Source organism: Diceros bicornis, chromosome 16, assembly GCF_020826845.1.
Source record: "Diceros bicornis minor isolate mBicDic1 chromosome 16, mDicBic1.mat.cur, whole genome shotgun sequence".
Lineage (NCBI taxonomy): Eukaryota > Metazoa > Chordata > Mammalia > Perissodactyla > Rhinocerotidae > Diceros > Diceros bicornis.
Window position 1 is genome coordinate 11,038,908 of NC_080755.1, and position 20,311 is coordinate 11,059,218.

Here is a 20,311-nt window from a genome sequence, read left to right on the forward strand (position 1 = left end):
CCTAAAATCTAATTTTTAAAATCATTTTTGTTTGGTTTACTCAGTGTTTTGTAATCAAGGCTCTTCATTTTTTCTGTATGACTGTAGCTATTCAGAGGAAATGATTTATTCATTGATGTCTCCCCATCCTTGGTTCTTTCAGGCTCGATTTTGGGTACAGGTGATGAGGGATTTGCGGAATGGAGTAAAACTTAAGAAGGTCCAAGAGCGGCAGTACAACCCTTTGCCCATTGAATATCAGCTTACCCCTTATGAGATGCTGATGGATGACATTCGATCCAAAAGATACACTTTGCGAAAAGTGATGGTAGGTAACAAAGAAAACTTTATTAGTGGACTCAAATGGTTATTTTCAGTAATTTTATATGTTGAAAATATTCTTCTCAATATTATATTTTAAAAATTATTTCTTATAAAAGTAACATGTGGTCATTGTAGAAAATTTGGAAAATACAGTAAGCTCAAAGAAGACAAGTTACAAATGTGTAATTTCACAACCCAGAGAGAAATTTTGCAAACATGATGGTGTTTAACCTTCAGTCTTTTTTCTATATATTTTATTTGGACAAAATGGGTTAATATTGAATACTTCGTTTTGTAACCAGTTATTTTCACATGACACATTATGAACATTTTCCCATGCCATTGTTTATTCAACATCATCATTTCTAAATGACTACATCTTTTCCAGCTTATGGCTCTACCAGAGTTTGTTAAATTAATCAACTTGTATCCAGTTCTAAGCAGCCTATTTTGTGTATCCTTGTATATAAATCTTTTTGAATAGCTACAGTGAAATCCTTGAGTTAGGTTCTTAAAAGTGGAATCCTGATAGCTTTACATTTGAAATATGTCCTGAGTCTGACTACTCAGCACCACCACTTCAGATACCGTCTATTCCAGGCCACTGTCATCTCTCATTCAGACTGTTACAGTCACCTCTAAGTGGTCTTCCTGCTTGTACTCTCGTCCTTTTTCAGTCTGTTTTCCCAAAAACAGCCAGAGTAAACCTCTTAAAGTAAAAATGGAATGATGTCATTGCCCTGCTCAGGACCTTCCACTGCTCTCCCTCACGCTCAGAATAAACTCCACATCCTTATCTTGGCCTGTGAAGCCCACAAAGTCTGGTCCAGTTTTGCATTCAGACCTCATCTTCTGCCACGCTTCCTGATTGATTTCTCCCCTCAGCCACCCTGATCTCTGCCGCTGTCTTCAAAATGCCTCACATGTCCCTGTAGCTCAACCTTTGCTCTTCCCTCTCCCTGGAGCTCTCTTTTCCCACACATCTACATAACTTACCTCTTCACCTTTTAGGTCGTTGCTAAAATGTCCCCTCATTAGAAAAATGTTTTTGTTTGTTTTTTTGATGTGTGGCAGGGTTTTTTTCTTTTCTTTTCTTTTTTTTTTTTTTGTGAGGAAGATCAGCCCTGAACTAACATCCATGCTAATCCTCCTCTTTTTGCTGAGGAAGACCAGCTCTGAGCTAACATCTATTGCCAATCCTCCTCCTTTTTTTTCCCAAAGCCCCAGTAGATAGTTGTATGTCATAGTTGCACATCCTTCTAGTTGCTGTATGTGGGACGCGGCCTCAGCATGGCTGGAGAAGCGGTGTGTCAGTGCGCGCCTGGAATCTGAACCCGGGCCACCAGCAGCGGAGCGCGCGCACTTAACTGCCAAGCCACGTGGCCGGCCCTGTGGCAGGGTTTTTATTGAGAAATATATTGTACAAAGAAAGGTACAGATAATATAAATGTATAATATTTATGTCTAATATAATAAATAGATAATATAAATGTATAGTTTAAATAATAATAGTAAAACAAATACCCGTATTCTCATCACCCAGCTTCAGAGTAGAACATTACAATTCCTCTGTGAATCTCAAACTTCTGACATTCCTTTGTTTTCATTGGAGATTTCCACATGCGTATGTATCCTAGACAATATTGGCTTTTCCTCTTTGGCTCTTTTTTTTTTTAATTGAGGTAACACTGGTTTATAACATTATATAAATTTCAGGTCTACATCATTATATTTCAATTTCTGTGTAGATTACATCAGGTTCACCACCTAAAGGCTAATTACCATCCATCACCACACACATGTGCCTAGAGTTCGCCCGCTTCTCTACCCCCTTCCTCTCTGGTAGCCACCAATCCAATCTCAGTCTCTATGTGTTCGTTTGTTGTTGTTTTTATCTTCTATTTATGAGTGAGATCATATGGTATTTGACTTTCTCCCTCTAACTTATTTTGCTTAGCATAATACCCTCAAGGTTCATCCATGTTGTTGCAAACGGCAAGATTTCATCCTTTTTTTTGGCTGTATAGTATTCCATTGTGTATGTATACCACATCTTCTTCATCCATTTGTCCCTTGTGGGCACCTAGGTTGCTTCCAAGTCTTGGCTGTTATGAATGATGCTACAATGAACATAGGGGTGCATATATCTTTATGCATTTTTTTTTTTTATAATTTTATTTATTTATTTTTTCCCCCAAAGCACCAGTAGATAGTTGTATGTCATAGCTGCACATCCTTCCAGTTGCTGTATGTGGGACGCAGCCTCAGCATGACCAGAGAAGCGGTGCGTCGGTGCGCGCCCGGGATCCGAACCCGGGCCGCCAGCAGCAGAGCGCGCACACTTAACCGCCAAGCCACGGGGCCGGCCCGTCTTTATGCATTTGTGTTTCCATGTTCTTTGGATAAATACCCAGCAGTGGAATACTGGATCCTATGGTGGTTCTATTCTTAACTTTTTGAGGAATCTCCATACTATTTTCCATAGTGGCTGCACCAGTTTGCACTCCCACCGGCAGTGTATGAGAATTCTCTTTTCTCCACGTCCTCTCCAGCACTTTTGTTTCCTGTCTTGTTAATTGTAGCCATTCTGATGGTCGTAAGGTGATATCTCATTGTAGTTTTGATTTGCATTTCCCTAATAATTAGTGATGTTGAACACCTTTTCATGTGCCTGATGGCCAATTGTATATCTTCTTTGGAGAAATGTCTGTTCAGATCTTTTGCCCATTTTTTAATTGGGTTGTTAGTTTTTTTGTTGTTGAGATGTATGAGTTCTTTATATATTTTGGATATTATCTCCTTATCAGATGTATGGTTTGCAAATGTCTTCTCACAATTGTTAGGTTGTCTTTTCGTTTTGTTGATGGTTTCCTTTGCTGTGCAGAGCTTTTTAGTTTGATGTAGTCCCATTTGTTTATTTTTTTCTATTGTTTCCCTTGCCTGGTCAGACATGGTACTTGAAAATATGCTGCTAAGACCGATGTCAAAGAGTGTACTGCCTATGTTTTTTCCTAGAAGTTTTATGGTTTCAGGTCTTACGTTCAAGTCTTTAATCCATTTTAAGTTAATTTTTGTGTACGGTGTAAGATAATGGACTACTTTCATTCCTTTGCATGGGGCTGTCCAATTTTCCCAGCACCATTTATTGAAGAGACTTTCCTTTCTCCGTTTTATGTTCTTGGCTCCCTTGTCAAAAATTAGCTGTCCATAGATGTCTGGGTTTATTTCTGGGCTCTTGATTCTGTTCCATTGATCCGTGTGTGTTTTTTTGTGCCAGTACTATGCTATTTTTATTACTATACTTTTGTAGCATATTTTGAAATCAGGGAGTGTGATGCCTCCAGCTTTGTTCATTTTTCTCAGGATTCTTTTGGCTATTTGGGGTCTTTTCTTGTTCCATTAAATTTTATGATTCTTTGTTCTATTTCTGTAAAAAATTGTTGGAACTTTGATAAGCATTGCATTGAATCTGTAGATTGCTTTAAGAAGTATGGACATTTTAACTATGTTAATTCTTCCAATTCAAGAGCATGGAATATCTTTCCATTTCTTTGTGTCATCTTCAGTTACTTTCAACAATGTTTTATAGTTTTCAGTGTACAGATATTTCACCTCTTTGGTTAAATTTGTTCCTAGGTATTTTATTCTTTTTGTTGCAATTGTAAATGGGATTGTATTCTTAATTTCTCTTTCTGCTACTTCATTGTTGGTGTATAGAAATGCAACTGATTTTTGTGTGTTGATTTTTTTATCCTACAACTTTACCATATTCATTTATTTCTAAAAAGTTTTTTGGTGGATTCTTTAGGCTTTTCTCTATCTATATAAAATCATGTCATCTGCAAATAGTGACAGTTTCACTTCTTCCTTTCCAATTTGGATCTCTTTTATTTCTTTTTCTTGCCTGATTGCTCTGGCTAGGACTTCCAATACTATGTTAAATAAGAGTGGCAAAAGTGGGCATCCTTGTCTAGTTCCTGTTCTTAGAAGGATAGCTTTCAGTTTTCCTCCATTGAGTATGATATTGGCTGTGGGTTTGTCATGTATAGCCTTTATTATGTTGAGGCACTTTCCTTCTTAATCATTTTATTCAGAGTTTTTATCATAAATGGATGCTATATCTTGTCAAATGCTCTCTCCGCATCTATTGAGATGATCATGTGATTTTTATTCTTCATTTTGTTAATGTGGCGTATCACGTGGATTGATTTGCAGATGTTGAACTATGCCTGCATCCCTGGAATAAATCTCGCTTGATCATGGTGTATGACCTTTTTAATGTATTGTTGTATTCGATTTGCTGGTATTTTGTTGAGGATTTTTGCATCAATGTTCATCAGTGATATTGGCTTGTAATTTTCTATTTTTGTGATGTCTTTGTTTGATTTTGGTATCAGGGTAATGTTGGCTTTGTAGAATGAGTTAGGAAGCTTCCCCTCCTCTTCAATTTTTGGAAGAGTTTGAGAAGGATAGATATTAAGTCTTCTTTGAATGTTTGGTAGAATTCACCAGGGAAGCCATCTGGTCCTAGACTTTTATTTTTTGGGCGGTTTTTGATTACTGTTTTGATCTCCTTACTGGTGATTGGTCTATTCAAATTCTCTATTTCTTCTTGATCCAGTTTTGGAAGGTTGTATGATTCTAAGAATTTATCCATTTCATCTAGATTATCCAATTTGTTGGCATATAGCTTTTTGTAGTATTCTATTATAATCTTTTGTATTTCTGGGATGTCCGTTGTAATTTCTCTTTCATTTCTGATTTTATTTATTTGAGCCTTCTCTCTTTTATTCTTGGTGAGTCTAGGTAAAGGTTTGTCAATTTTGTTTATCTTTTCAAAGAACCAGCTCTTAGTTTCACTGATTTTTCCTATTGTTTTTTAGTCTCTGTTTCATTTATTTCTGCTCTCATTTTTCTTATTTCCTTCCTTCTACTGATTGGGGCTTTGTTTGTTCTTCTTTTTCCAGTTCCTTTAGGCATTAGATTGCTTATTTGAGATTTTTCTTGTTTGTTGAGGTAAGGCTGTATTGCTATAAACTTCCCTCTTAGGGCCGGCTCCGTGGCTTAGCGGGTAAGTGCGTGCACTCCACTGCTGGCGGCCCAGGTTCGGATCCCTGGCGCACACCGATGCACTGCTTCTCTGGCCATGCTAAGGCCGTGTCCCACATACAGCAACTAGAAGGATGTGCAACTACGACATACAACTATCTACTGGGGCTTTGGGGGAAAAATAAATAAATAAATAAAATTATAAACTTGCCTCTTAGAACTACTTTTGCTGTATCCCATAAATTTTGGCATGTCATATTTTCATTATCATCTCCAGGTATTTTTTTATTTCTCCTTTGATTTCTTCATTGACCCAGTCGTTGTTCAGTAGCATTTTATTTAATCTCCACATATTTGTGGCTTTTCCGATTTTCTTCGTGTAGTTGATTTCTTGTTTCATACCGTTATGGTCGGAAAAGATGCTTGGTGTTCTTTAAATCTTCTTAAATTTATTGTGACATGTTTTGTGGCTTAATATGTGATCTGTCCTGGAGAATGTTCCATGTGCATTCAAAAAGAATGTATTCTGCAGTTTTGGGGTGGAATGTTCTGTATATATCTACTAAGTCCATCTGGCCTAATGTGTATTTTAAGGCCAATATTTCCTTATTGATCTTCTGTTTGGATGATCTATCTATTGGTGTAAGTGGAGCATTTAAGTCCCCTACTATTATTGTGTTACTGTCTATTTCTCCTTTTATGTCTGTTAATAATTGCTTTATATATTTAGGTGCTCCTGTGTTGGGTGCATAGACATTTACAGGTATTATATCCTCTTGTTGGATTGTTCCCTTGATTATTATGTAGTGCCCTTTGTTTTTTGTTACAGTTTTTATTTTAAAGTCTATTTTGTTTGATATAAGTATTGCTACCCCAGCTTTCTTTTCATTACCATTTGCATGGAGTATCTTTTTCCATCCCTTCACTTTCAGTTTGTGACTTTCTTTAGGTCTGAAGTGTGTGTCTTGTATGTAGCATGTATATGGGTCTTGTTTTTTTATCCATAGCCACCCTATGTCTTTTGATTGGTGCATTTAGTCCATTGGCATTTAAAGTAGCTACTGATAAATACATACTTATTGCCATTTTGTTACTTTTTTTCTGGGTGTTTTAGCAGTTCTTCTTTGTTCCTTTCTTCTTCTCTTGCTCTCTTCCCTTGTGGTTTGATGGCTTTCTTTAGTATTATGTTTGGGTTCCTTTCCCTTAATTTTTTGTATATTTATTATAGGTTTCTGGTTTGTGATTACCATGAGATTCATATATAATAACCTATGTATATAGCAATCTATATTAAGTTTATAGTCTCTTTAGTTTGACCTCTTGCTAAAAGCTCTACACTTTTACTCCCATCCTCCCACATTTCATGTTTTTGATATCACATTTAGCCTCTTTTTTGTTTGTGTGTATCCATTACCATCTTATCATGGAAATAGGTAATTTTAGTACTTTTGTCTTTTGACTATCATATTAGCCTCATAGGTGTTTGAACTGCTACCTTTACTGTATATTTGCCTTTAGCAGTGATTTCATTTATTTATTTATTTGATAATCTTCTTATTCCTTTTTGTGGTCTTTTCTGTTCCACTTAAGTAAGTCCCTTTAGCATTTCTTTTAAGGCCAGTTTCTTGGTGATAAACTCCTTTAGTTTTTGCTTGTCTGGAAAACTCTATCTCTCCTTCCATTCTGAATGATAACCTTACCGGGTAGAATATTCTTGGCTGTAGGTTTTTTTCCTTTCAGTGCTTTAAATATATCATGCCACTCCCTTCTAGCCTGTCAGGTTTCTGTTGAGAAGTCAGCTGATAGCCTTATGGGGTTTCCTTTGTATACAACTTGATGCCTTTCTCTTGCAGCTTTTAGGATTCTCTCTTTAATTCTTGACATTTTAATTATAATGTGTCTTGGTGTGGGCCTCTTTGGGTTTATCTTGTTTGGTGCTGTCTGTGCTTCCTGTACCTGGATGTCTGTTTCCTTCCATAGGTTAGGAAAGTTTTCAGCTATTATTTCTTCAAATAGGTTCTCTGCCCTTTTGTCTCTCTCTTCTCCTTCTGGGACACCTATAATACGGATGTTAGTGAACTTGATGTTGTCCCAGGGGTCCCTTAGACTCTCCTTGTTCTTTTTCATTCTTTTTTCTTTTATCTGTTCAGCTTGGGTGATTTCCTCTAGTCTTTTGTCTTCCTCACTGATCTGTTCTTCTGTATCCTCTACTCTGCTATTGATTCCCTCTGGTGAATTTTTCTTTTCATTATTCTTCATTTCTGATGGGTTCTTTTTTATATTTTCCAGTTCTTTGTTGAAGTTCTCACTGAATTCATCCATTCTTCTCCCAAGATCAGAGAGCATCCTTATGACTATTAGTTTGTACTCTTTATCAGGTAGATTGTTCGTTTCTATTTCATTTAGTTCTTTTTCTAAGGATTTGACCTGTTCCCTTATGTGGCATATATTCCCTTTCCTCCTCATTTTGCCTCTTTTTCTGTGCTTGTATATATATTAGGTAGGTCAGCTACATCTCCTGATCTTGGAGAGGTGGCCTTATGTAAGAGATGCCTTATGAGGCCCAGCAGTGTGCTTCCTTCTCGTCACCAGTTCCAAATGTTCCAGGAGTATCCCCTGTCTGGGCTACATGTGTGCTTCTGTTGTGGCAGGGTTGCTCTTGCTGCAGGTGCACAGGGAGGCTGGGCTTTCCCTCTGGCTGGCTCAGCTGCATGTGGTTGCTGTGGTCCCTTCAGTCACCTTATTGGGTGTGGGGAGCCCCAGCACAGTTGACTGCAAGGTCTAATAGCACATTCCTGCTGCAATTTTTCTGTTGAGTGAGTAGGCCTGCAGTGTGGCTTGTTGTTAGACTCAGGGGCTTACCATTGCTGTAGGCCTCTGGCCTGCAAGACTCTTGTCAGCTCTCTCAGGAGTGCAGCTGAGTGGGGCTGGCCCCAGGCGTGGCAGCACACAATTGTTTCAGGCCTTGGAAGGTGGGGCAGATCCCCTATGTGGCTGTTTGCAAAGCACAACTCTGATGCAGCTGACAAGCCCCACCGCCTGCAGGCCCACACACCCTGTCAACACAATCCTGCCCCATGTGCACACCCCAACCTACTGAAGCAGACCCACTCACCCCACTGCAGAGGCCTCATACACTCTGCCAACACAGGCCTGCCCCTTGTGCATGCCCTGCCTATCGCGTATGCTCTGCCCTGCAGAGGTAGACCCACTCACCTTGCTGCAGAGGTCCCACCTTGCTGCAGAGGTCCCTGCAGAGGTGGACCCACTCACCCTGCCTATATGGGCCCACAAGTTGCCCGAGGGCTTGCTCTTGGGCGGGGCCACTCCCTAGGGCGGGCTGCCTGCCCTCGCTGAGCTGGATTAAATCGGTGCTCTAGTGGGTGGCGCAGACCCCTGTGCTAACAGGCCTGGGGAAGAACTCCAATGGTGTCTGCCAGCATCTGTGTCAGTCAGTCTGTACTAGGTCACAATAATGGCTGCCACCAATGTCTCAGTCCCTGGAGGGGTCTCACCTCTCACCAAGATGCACCCAGAGCCTATCAGGTGAGTCTCTTTTCACCAAAGGACTGTGCACCTTTCTTTCTGCTGATTTTAGGTTGCTCTCCAAAATGGGTGTATTTGTGAGTAGGCCCTTTAAGAGCAGGGTTTTCTTTCCTTTATGTCCAATAGCTTTTCTTGGGGTAATCCGCATTGTTGTTAATAGCCAGCAAAGCCAGGTATTATGACACTCATCTCAGTTGTGCTGAGTCCGAAAGCTGCCTATTGTGGCAAAGCTCTCCCACTCAGATGCCCCACTCCTCCAGGGAAGGCTTCATACCTTAAGATTGCTCCCAGCCACAGCTAGAATGTGGCTTTTTCCTCTCCAGAAAGGAATTTCTGCCTCTTCCACCTCAGTCAGCAGTGTCCCTTGTTGTGGGGGTTCTTTGTATCTACTTTTCAGTTCTCTCTCAGGAATAATTGTTCCAAGAGTAGTTGTATATTTGTTGTGTCTGTGGGAGGAGGTGAGTTCAGAGTCCTCCTACGCCGCCATCTTCCCAGCCTAGAAAAGTCTTTACGCATGTGTTTCAGTAGCTGACTTTGCCATATATTTTCAGATTTACTGTCTGTCTCCCTTACAAATATAGGGACTTATTTCTTTCACTGTTATATCCCCTGTGACTGGAACATGTGCCTAACACACAGCCAAATGCTGAATACTGTGCTCAATAAGTAGTTGTGGGACAAATTAATGAATTATATCCACATTTTTGAGAAAATTAATCAGAGTTATTTTATGTAGAAGATTTTTTATGAAACACAATGCTTGGTTTTATAATAAATAGATTTAAGTAGCTGTTTGAGCTGCTTATTAATTTTAATAAGCTATAATATTTCAGCTAAATATATTGATTTACTTTTCAGTAAATCTGATTTACTACAGATGAGGAAACTGAAGTTTAAAGATGCTCAGTAACTTCCCAGTTCATACAACCAGTTATAAGGCAAAGTCTGATTTTCAATCTCATTCTATCTGATCCCAGAACCTGTGCTGTTTGCTACTACGTATTACCAAATTGCCTTCCAGATATATTGTGATGATTACTATTTACAATGGAATAGTTTTGCCCGTTTCTTCACATCCTTGACCAAGTGGGTATCTTTTGGGGTTGACCAATTTGAGTGGGAGAAAATACTCCTTTCATTTTTAAAACCTGTATTTCTTTGATTACAAATGCATTTAAACATTTTTAAATATATACCTGTTTGTGTTTCTTAATTTTATTTTAATTTAATAAATATTTATTAAGCACTATACATGTGCCAGGCAGTATTCTAGACTCTGGAAAGAGAACATAATACAGTTCTTGTTCTCACATAGAGTATGGTGGGAGCCACTGATAATTAGACAAGCATTTACAATACAGTGTGATAAGGTAAGTGGAAGGGGTTATATGCCAAAAAAACATGTTCAAAGGCCAAGAAATAATGAGATTTGACACAAGAAAACAACAACAAAAATTCGCCATAATTCAAGTATAGAATGAAATGTAGGAAATTGTAAGGAGTGGAGTTGGCAGGGTGAGTAGGGACCAGCTCATGTGCTAGATGTCTCAGGGACGGTGCAGAGGGTGAGACGAGAGGACAACTCAGGACAGAGCCTGAGGAGCCTCAGTATTTAAGAGAAAAGAGCAGAGGAAAGTGGTAAAATAAAGACCAAAAAGGTATAGCCAGAGAGAAAACAAGGAAGTCAGGAGAAGTGGTGTCACAGCTGCAAAGGGGAGGCAGCAGCCTTTCAGGAAGGTGGAATGCTGCTGGAAGGTCAGGTAAGTTAAGTGCTGTAAGATGTTTAACGGATTTAGCAAAGTAAAGGAATAGAAACCAGATTGTAGGGTGAGAGGTAAGGAAATAGAGACAGTCTGAGTATATGTACCTCCTTTAAGAAATTAAAAAGAGATCAAAGAGTAGCATCTGGAGGGGAGATGGGGTTGAAGAAAGCTGGCTTTTTTTTTTTTTTTTCTATAATATGACTTAATTTGGGAAAGACTGTAGGGAAGGAGAAAGTAGAGAAATAGAAGCTGGGGGTGGAGTGTGGTAGGTTGCAGGGCAGGAAAGAAGGCGAGGAGGAGGGGAGGAGGGGTCTCTGCTTCATCCCCTTCCTTGTCTCTGAGGACAATCACTGCCCACTCTTCTTTGTCTTCTTTCATGCCCTAAACATAAATATTACTCAAGATTTGGCTCTTCTAGAGTCCTTTCACACTCTACATTTTCTCCCTTACAAACTCATGAATTTGGTTATCGTCTCTACTTCAAAATTGATGTGACTTCAGTTCCTAACTGTCTTGAATGTCTTGAGTACTTTGTATATTCTAAACTTTCTCCTGGGCATCTCTGCCAGGATTTCTCAAACTAAGTATATCCAAGACTTGTCTCAATGTTCTGTGTCCCAGAGTTTGCTCCTCTTTCTCAGTTCACATAAGATCATCATTCTTCAACTCACTGGGTTAAAATGTTTTAGTTTCAGTTTGAGATCTTTCTTTCTTGCTATCTTTTTAAATGACTTTTAGTCAATCAAATGCTTTACGCTAAGTAAACTTATTTACTTCACATTTTTTAGGAAAATAGATTTTTCCTGATTATAAAAATAATTGTCACAATTGTTTTAAAAACTTCATTGATACAAATTAAAAAAAGTAGAAATCTTCTGTAATCACAAAACAGAAATGACCACTGTTAACAGCTTTTTCTAGAAATATGCACACATATTTTTTTCTCTTGCCTCTTATATCCAGTTAGTTGTTAGGTATTCTTAGTGCTTTCTATATTGTCTTTTGCATCCCCTTCCTGCCTCTATTCCATTCTCCTTCCAAACCTCCCAATACTTTATATTACTATGAGATTAATCCTTCTGAGGACCAGCCTTGATAGTATTATTCTGTTTCTTGGAAACTTTGTGTCTTTCCATTGTCAAATATAGCCCTAAACTTGTGTGTGTGTGTGTGTGTGTGTGTGTGTACTTCTATGAAATTTTATCACATTTGTAGATCTGTGTAACTACCATCACAAGATATAGAACTGTTCCTTCCCCGCAAGGCTCCTGTGTACAATCCCTTTATAGCTACATCCATCCCTCTCTGTCCCCCCATCCCTAACCACTGATCTGTTATCCATCTCCTTACCTTTGTTATTTCAATGACATGTAATTTCAATGAAATGTATATTTCAATATAAATGGAATACTATAGGATATAACCTTTTGAGATTGGTTTTTTCCACTCAGCACTTATTCCTTGAGATCCATCCAAGTTGTTATGTGTATCAATCACATATTCTTTTTTATTGCTGAGTAGTATTCCATGGTATGGGTATACCATAGTTTGTTTAACCGTTCACCTAATAAAGGGTATATGGGTCATTTCCAGTTTGAGGATATTACGAATAAAGCTGCTAGGAAAATTTGTGTACAGGTTTTTGTATAGGTATAAGTTTTCATTTTTCTGGGATGATCTAAGTCATCTCAGATCCCACTTAGTCCATGATCTAAGTGTTGGGTCATATTGTAAGTTCATGTTTAGTTTTATAAAAAACTGCCAAACAGTTTTCCAGAGGGGCTGTATGTCCATTCATTTTATGAAAATTTATTTTAATTTTATTTACAAAGACTTTTCTGAGGTTTTGTGCTAAGTACCAGTGATATTAAGATGAATGTAAGGTCTTATTCTTACAGTCTAGTTAGAGAGACCCCAATGTATGATGAGTGAAAGAATGGGTGTAAGATATAGATGGAGCAGCCAGCTCTTTCTGGACGTGTTAAGGGAGGCTCCAATAAAAAGTTATTCTGGGGTTGAAATATGAAGAATGAATAAGATTTGACCAAATGGACATTGGATGTCATCCTCAAGGGACATCAGGTATTCAAAAGGTCATGCAGCCACACAAGTAGAAATGATAGGACACTGGAAAATATGTTTAGGTCCAGGTGATGAGCAAAAGACAGCTGTGTTGTTCCTGAAGAGAGGGCTGGGCTCTTTTCACCGAACCTCTAGAAACTGAGGAAGGTGCATCTGCCTCTGTCTGGCAATGTTCTGCACATTCTCCATGGAAGGTGATGTGTGGCTGCTGACTCCCCTCCCTTCACAGCTATCCGCACCCTGCAAGAGTCTAACTCATCACAGCCCAGCACTTAACACTGCTGTGGAAACAGAGCAGAGTTTATAGCTTAGCAGACAAATCAAATGCCATCAAAACACATTGAGAAAAGTATCTCAGGGACATCACCACCTTATGAAGGTAGATCTCCAATTTATGGCTAGTAACCAGGAGCATTCTGTGATCTTATATGCAGGAGGTAAGATGGTTGGAACAGTAAGGGTACGCTTTAGAGTGATAAGAGGCCATCAGTAAGTTTATGTGCTTCAGCCAAGTCTTCACTGGCTAATAGACAATAATTATACCCAGATGCAATACATCATGCTTCTGCATACATATTTGTCCTTTTTCTATCTACATGGTCATTGTCGAAAAAATTTTAAAAGACACAACTAAGAGCAAAAGTTTCCTGAAAATCTTCCACCTAGACCATTTGACATCTTGATGAAACTCTCCTTTCAGTCTCCTCCTTATTAATTGATTGATTGATAGATAGATAACTATTATACACAAAGAGAATCACATTATACGTACTGTTTTGTAGCCCTTTTCACACTGTAATTTCCTGTGAAGAATGAATGTAGATGGTCTGTCTCTTTTAAATGGCTGCACAGTATTTCCTTGTGTACATGCACTGAGACTTATTTATCTAAGCCTCGATTAATAGACATTTAGATTGTTTCCAGTTTTCATTATTTTAATCAGTATTATGATGAATATCCTCATACAAACATCTCGCCCTATTATCTCCTTGGTTTAAATTTCTGTTGGTGAGATGGATAGATCAAAGACTACTATGCACATTTTAAAATTTAGTACATGTTGCCAAATTTTTCTCCAGAAGGATTATACCAATTTACACTTTTACCAAAATGCAAGATAATTCCTGTTGCCAATACTGGGCAATGTTATCTTTTTCAAAAATATCTACATATTAGAACTTGATTCTCTCTGAGTGAGCACTCAACGTTAATCTCAGGTGATTGTCATCCTTATCTGGAAGGAATTATTCAAAAATTCACATCATTGATTAAAATAAGCAAGTGTTGCTACTACTTAATAGATCATTAACATTTCTATTGGATCTGTCACCAGTGTCTTTTACCTGTCTCCCTTGATATAGCTAAATCATTTTATTAAATAATTGTGCTAAATAGTAGTCAAACTTATCTGGTTCTAAGAATTACTTAGGGTATTCCTCCTGTAGATGCTGATTTAACAGGTCTCAGCTGGGGTCCAGGAGTCTGTATGTTATGAGAGCATGTAGGTGAGGGTTAAGATCACATATTTGGGAAATAGTGGTATGGGATAGAATGACAAAGAACTGGGCATCCAAGTTGGAAAATATTTACAAGCATAAAGAATTATTTTTCTCCTGTGGTAAATGAAAGGCTTTTAAAATAAGAGTCTGATTTTTTGCTTCTTATTTATTTTTTAAGGTAAAATTCACATAAAATTACCTATTTTATTTTATTTTATTTTTTTTAAAGATTTTATTTATTTTTTTCCCCCCAAAGCCCCAGTAGATAGTTGTATGTCATAGCTGCACATCCTTCTAGTTGCTGTATGTGGGACTCGGCCTCAGGATGGACGGAGAAGTGGTGCCTCGGTGCGCGCCCGGGATCCGAACCCGGGCCACCAGCATCGGAGCGCGCACACTTAACCACCAAGCCACTGGCCCGGCCTAAAATTACCTATTTTAAAGTGTGCAGTTCAATGGCATTTAGTATATTCACAAAGTTGACAAGGTTGTACAACCTCCACCTCTAGTTCCAAAATAATTTTATCACCCCAGAAGGAAACCCTGTACCCATGAAGCAGTCATTCTCATTCTCCCCTTCCCCCAGCCCCTGGCCACCACTTATCTACTTTCCATCTCTATGGATTTACATATTCTGGATATTTCATATAAATTGATTCATATAATTTACGACCTTTTGTGTCTGGCTTTTTTCACTTAATGTTTTCGAGGTCATGCACGTTGTAGCTTAGAGGAGTGCTTCATTCCTTTTAAGGTAGAATAATAATTCATTGTTTGGATATATTTGTTTACCCATTCATCACTTGATGGACATTTGAGTTCTTTCCACCTTTTCACTTTTTATTGTGAATAGTGTGACTATGAACAATCATGTACAAGTTTTTGTTTCAATATCTGTTTCCAATTCTTCAGAGTATATACCTGTGAGTGGAATAGTAGGATCAAATTTTATGTTTAACATATTGAAGAATCACCAGACTGCTTTCTGCAGTGGTTACATCGTTTTATATTCCCATTAGCAGTACATGAGAGTTTCAGTTTCTCTATATCCTTGCCAACACTTGTTATTGTCCATTTTTGTTTTTAATTATAGCTACCATAGTGAGTGCGAGGTGGGATCTCGTGGTTTGGATTTGTATTTCCATAATGACTAATAATGTTATGTACGTTTTCATATACTTGTGGGCCATTTGTATATCTTCTTTGGAGAAATGTTGATTCAGATCTTGTGCCCATTTTTAAATTGTGGTGTTTGTATTTTTATTGTTCAGTTATAGGAGTTCTTTACAGATTGTGGATATTCGATGCTTGACAGATATATGATTCACAAATATTTCTCCCGTTCTGTCTTTTCGTTCTTGATAGTATCCTTTGATGCACAGAATGTTTTAATTTTGCTGAATTCCAATTTATCTATTTTTCTTCTGTTGCTTGTGCTTTTGGTGTCATATATAAAAAAATCAGTTGCCAAATCCAAGATTATGAAGATTAACCCGTAGGTTTTCTTCTAAGACTTTTATACTTTTAGCTCTTGTAATTAGGTCTTTTATCTCTTTTGAGTTAATTTTTTGTATATGATGTGAGGTAAATGTCAAACATCATTCTTTTGTATGTTGATACCCAATGGTCCCAGCACCATTTGTTGCAGAAACTATTCTTTTCCCCATTTAATGGTCTTGGCATCCTTGCCATAAATCAATTGAATGTATTGGTTTATTTCTGAACTCTGAATTCTGTTTTATTAATTTATAATGTCTGTCATTATGCCTGTGTCACACTGTTTTGATTACTACAGCTTTCTGATAACTTTTGAAACTGGGAAGTACAAGTCCTCCAACTCTGTTTTTCTTCTTCAGGATTGTTTTGGCTATTTGGAGTTCCTTGAGATTCCATGTGAATTTTAGGAATTTTAGGATGAGTTTTTCTATTTCTACAAAAAAACACCATTGGGATTTTGATAGAGATTTTATTGAATCTGTAGATCACTTTAGGTTGTATTGTCATCTTAGCAGTATGAAGTCTTACAGTCCATAAATGTGGCATGTCTTTCCATTTATTTAGGTCTTCTTTTATTTCTTTCAGCAATGTTTTGTAGTCTTCAGTGTATAAGCTTTGCATCTCATTGATTAAATTTATTCCTAAGTATTTTATTCTTTTTGATGTTATTGTGAATGGGATTGTTCTCTTAATTTTTTTCCAGATTGTTCATTGTTAATGTATAGAAATACAACTTATTCTTGTGTGTTGCTCTTGTATCCCACAACTTTGCTGAGTTTATTAGCTCTAATAGTTTTCTTGATAGGTTATTTAGGATATTTTATGTATATGTTCGTATCATCCGTGAAGAGAGATACTTTTGCTTCTTTCTTTCTAATCTGGATACCTTTTAATTACCCTGGCTAGAACCCTCAGTTCATTGTTGAATAGAAATGGCAAAAGCAGGCATCCATGTTGTTGGATTCCTGATTTGGGGGGAAGCATTCAGTCTTTTACCATTGAGTATGATGTTAGCTATAGGTTTTCATAAATGACTTTTATCATGTTGAGGAAATTTCCTTCCATTCCAAGTTTGTTGAATGTTTTTATCATGAAAGGGTGTTAGATTTTGTCAAATCCCTTTTCTACATCAATTAAGACAATCATGTGGGGATTTTTGCTTCATTCTATTAATGTGGCATATTACCTTGAGTGATTTTCATATGTTGTACCACCCTTGCATTTATGGGGTAAATCTCACTTAGTCATAACGTATAATCCTTTTCATAATCCTGCTAGAGTCTGCTATTTTGTTGAGGATTTTTGCTTCCATGTTGGAAGGGGTTTGGTCTACAATTGTCTTGTGATCTCTTTGTCTGGCTTGATATCAGGGTAATGCTGGCCTCATACAATAAATTAGGAAGTGTTACCTTCTTTTCTAATTTTGGAACAGTTTGTGAAGGACTGGTATTAATTCTTTAAATATTTGAGTAGAATTCAGCAATGAAGTCTTCTGGTCCTGGGCTTTTCTTTGTTGGGAGATTTTTGATTAGTGATTCCATCTCTACCTGTTAGGGGTGTGTTCATATTTATTTCCTTCCTTCCTTCCTTTTTAGGATGTTTTGGTAGTTTGTATCTTTCTAGGAATTTGTCCATCTCATCTAGATTATCTTATTTGTTAATGTACAGTTATCATAGTATTCTCTTATAATACTTTATATTTCTATAAGGTCTGTAGTAATGCCTCCACTTTGATTTCATTTCTGATATTTGTATTTTGAACCTTTCTTTTTTTCTTGGTCAGTCTAGCTAAAGATTTGTCAATTTTGTTGATTTTTTTCAATGAAATAACTTTTGGGTTTGTTAATTTTATCTGTTGTTTTTCAATTCTCTATTTCATTTATCTCTTCTCTAATCTTTATCATTTTCTTCCTTCTGCAAGCCATCATGGGTTTAGGTTTTTTTTTAGATCCTAAAGGTATAGAGTCAGGTTACTGATTTGAGATCTTTCTTATTTTTTGATGTAGGTGTTTACAACTATGAATTTCCCTCTGAGCAGTGTTCTCACTGCATTCCATAAGTTTATTTTATGTTGTGTTTTCATTTTATTCATCTCAAAGTATTTTATTATTCTACTCATAATTTCTTCTTTGACCTGCTTGTTAGGACTGTGTTTTTTAGATTCTACATATTTATGAATTTTTTAGTTTTCCTTCTGCTATTGATTTCTTTGTGATGGGAAAAGATATTTTGTATGATTTCAGTCTTTTTAATTTATTGAGAGTTGTTTTGAGGCCTAACATATGGAGAATGTTCCACGCACATTTAAGAAAATGTGTATCCTGCTGTTGTTGGGTGGAGTGTTCTATGTTAGTTTATTTGTTTAGTTGGTTCATAGTGTTGTTCAGGTCCTCTTTTTCCTTATTGATCTTCTGTCTAGTTCTGCCCTTTACTGAAAGTGGATTATTGAAGTGTCCAACTATTATTGAAGAACTGTCTATTTCTACTTTGAATTCTTTTTATGTTTGCTTTATATATTTTGGGGCTCTGTAGTTTGGAGCATATATATTTGTAATTGTTATATTTTCTTGACGTATTGACCCTTTTATCAATATAAAATGGTTTTCTTTGTCTCTTTTGACAGTTTTTGTCTGAAACTCGATTTTGTCTGATATTAATATAGCCCCTCGTCTCCTTGCTTACTAATTTGCATGGAATGTCTTTTTCCATCCTTTCACTTTCAACTTATTCATGTCTTCGAATCTAAAGTGAGTCTCTTGTAAACAGCATATAATTGGATCATGTTTTCTTTTTTCCTTCTGTCAATTTCTTCCTTTTCGTTGGAGAGTTTATTCTCTTTACATTTAAAGTTACTGATTAGGAAGGACTTATTTCTGCCTTTTGATATGTATTTTCTATGTTTTAAATCTCTTTTGTTCTACAGTTTCTTCATTGCCACCTTCTATTTTTTTTTTCTATTATACCATTTTGATTCTCTTCTCATTTCTTTTTCTGTACAGTTTTTAGTTTTTTTTCTTAGTGGTTACCTGGAAATTACAATTGATAACTTTATAACAATCAAGTTTGAATTAATACCAGCTTAGTTTTGATAGCGTACAAAAACTCTTCTCCTTTACAGCTCACTCCCCCTACGTATGTTATTATTGTCATAAATTATGTCTAATTTACACATTGTGTGCCCATTAACATAGATTTATCATTGTTGTTTTATATATTTACCTTTAAGTTTTATTGGGGAAAAAAAGAGTAGTTACAAAACAAAAGTACAACACTGGCTTTTATATTTACTTATGTTGCCAACTTTACTCTTATCCTTTAGGTGTTTATATGGCTTTGAATTACTATCTAGTGTTCTTTTCTTTAAACCTGAGAAACTCCCTTTAGCCCTTCTTGGAGGCCAGTGCTACTAGTGATGACCTCCGTCACTGTTTTTTTAACCTGGGAATGTCTTAATTTTGTCTTCATTTGTGAAGCATAGTTTTGCTGGGTACAAAATTCTTGGTTGACAGTGTTTTTTTTTCTTTCAATGCTTTAAATGTTATTTCACTACCTTTTGATCTTCATGGTTTCTCATGAGACTTCCAGAATGTCTGAGTGAGTTGCTCAGCAAATCTTTTCCCTAAAATGCTACAATGAAAGTGGTAAAGTTTCAAAAACAACCATTTAAAAAACTCTGTAAATTAACCAAAGGGTATACACACACTGAAAAGCATATATTCAAGAAAATATACTGACTCTCAAGAAGAACAGTGGGAATCTGTTGCATTTTAGGCAGAAGTGGCTCTCATCCCACCCTCTTCCTACCAGCTCCATATCTTAGAAGTTCTTCCCAGCTGGCCAGGGAAGACCGTGACTTTATTTGGAGCAATTGGTGTTAAAATCCACACCCAGGAGCATTTTCAAAAGCAATAGAGAGCTTGGTAGCAAATAATCAGGGAGAGCTAAGGAGGCTAGACTGCAGTGTAAGTACTGTTTGGGACAACAAAACTAGAGGGAAATCCAGGGAGTAAGACAGCCAAAGTTGGCTAAGATCCCACTTATCCCTGGTCATCTCAAAGGTTATGCTCATGCTGGGCCTGCTCAGGAGAGATTGAAGAGGGCTCTAGTGAGGTTCTTGTCCCTGGCTAAAGAGTGAGGCCTTGTGAATGCAGAAAGTAAAAAATGGGCGGAGAGCTAGCCCTGATGGCACAATGGTTAAAATTTGGTGCTCTCACCACTTCCGCGGCCTGGGTTCACTTCCCAGTTGCGGAACCACATCACCTGTCAGTTGCCATGCTGTGGCAGCAGCTCACATAGAAGAACTAGAATGACTCACAACTAGGGTATACACCCATGCACTGGGGCTTTGGGGAGACAAAAAAAGAAGATTGGCAACAGATGTTAGCTCAGGGCGAATGTTTCAAAAAAAAAAATGTGGTTAGAAATGGGTGAAGGGGGTATAAATATATTTTAAATAAAAAACTGGGCAGACATTTAACTCCTTGAATTTTGAAGTCACACAGAGATCCAGTGGCAAAGGGAAGAAGCCTTACTGGCTAAATGTGTTTAAGCATTACTTAAGACCTATCATTG

At 37.3% G+C, this 20,311-nt stretch overlaps 1 protein-coding gene across 5 annotated transcripts in view; it reads left to right on the forward strand.

The window, feature by feature from the left end:
• Positions 1-20,311, forward strand: part of SPIRE1 (spire type actin nucleation factor 1) — a 242,050-nt gene that overhangs the window by 157,002 nt on the left and 64,737 nt on the right. For all 5 annotated transcript variants that reach the window (XR_009222388.1, XM_058556762.1, XM_058556764.1 and 2 more), the window contains one exon: positions 143-307. Coding sequence is in view for 4 of the 5 variants with exons in the window: in XM_058556762.1 (XP_058412745.1) it covers positions 143-307 (165 nt within the window). In the remaining variant the exon portion in view is untranslated. The remainder of the gene's footprint in view (positions 1-142; positions 308-20,311) is intronic.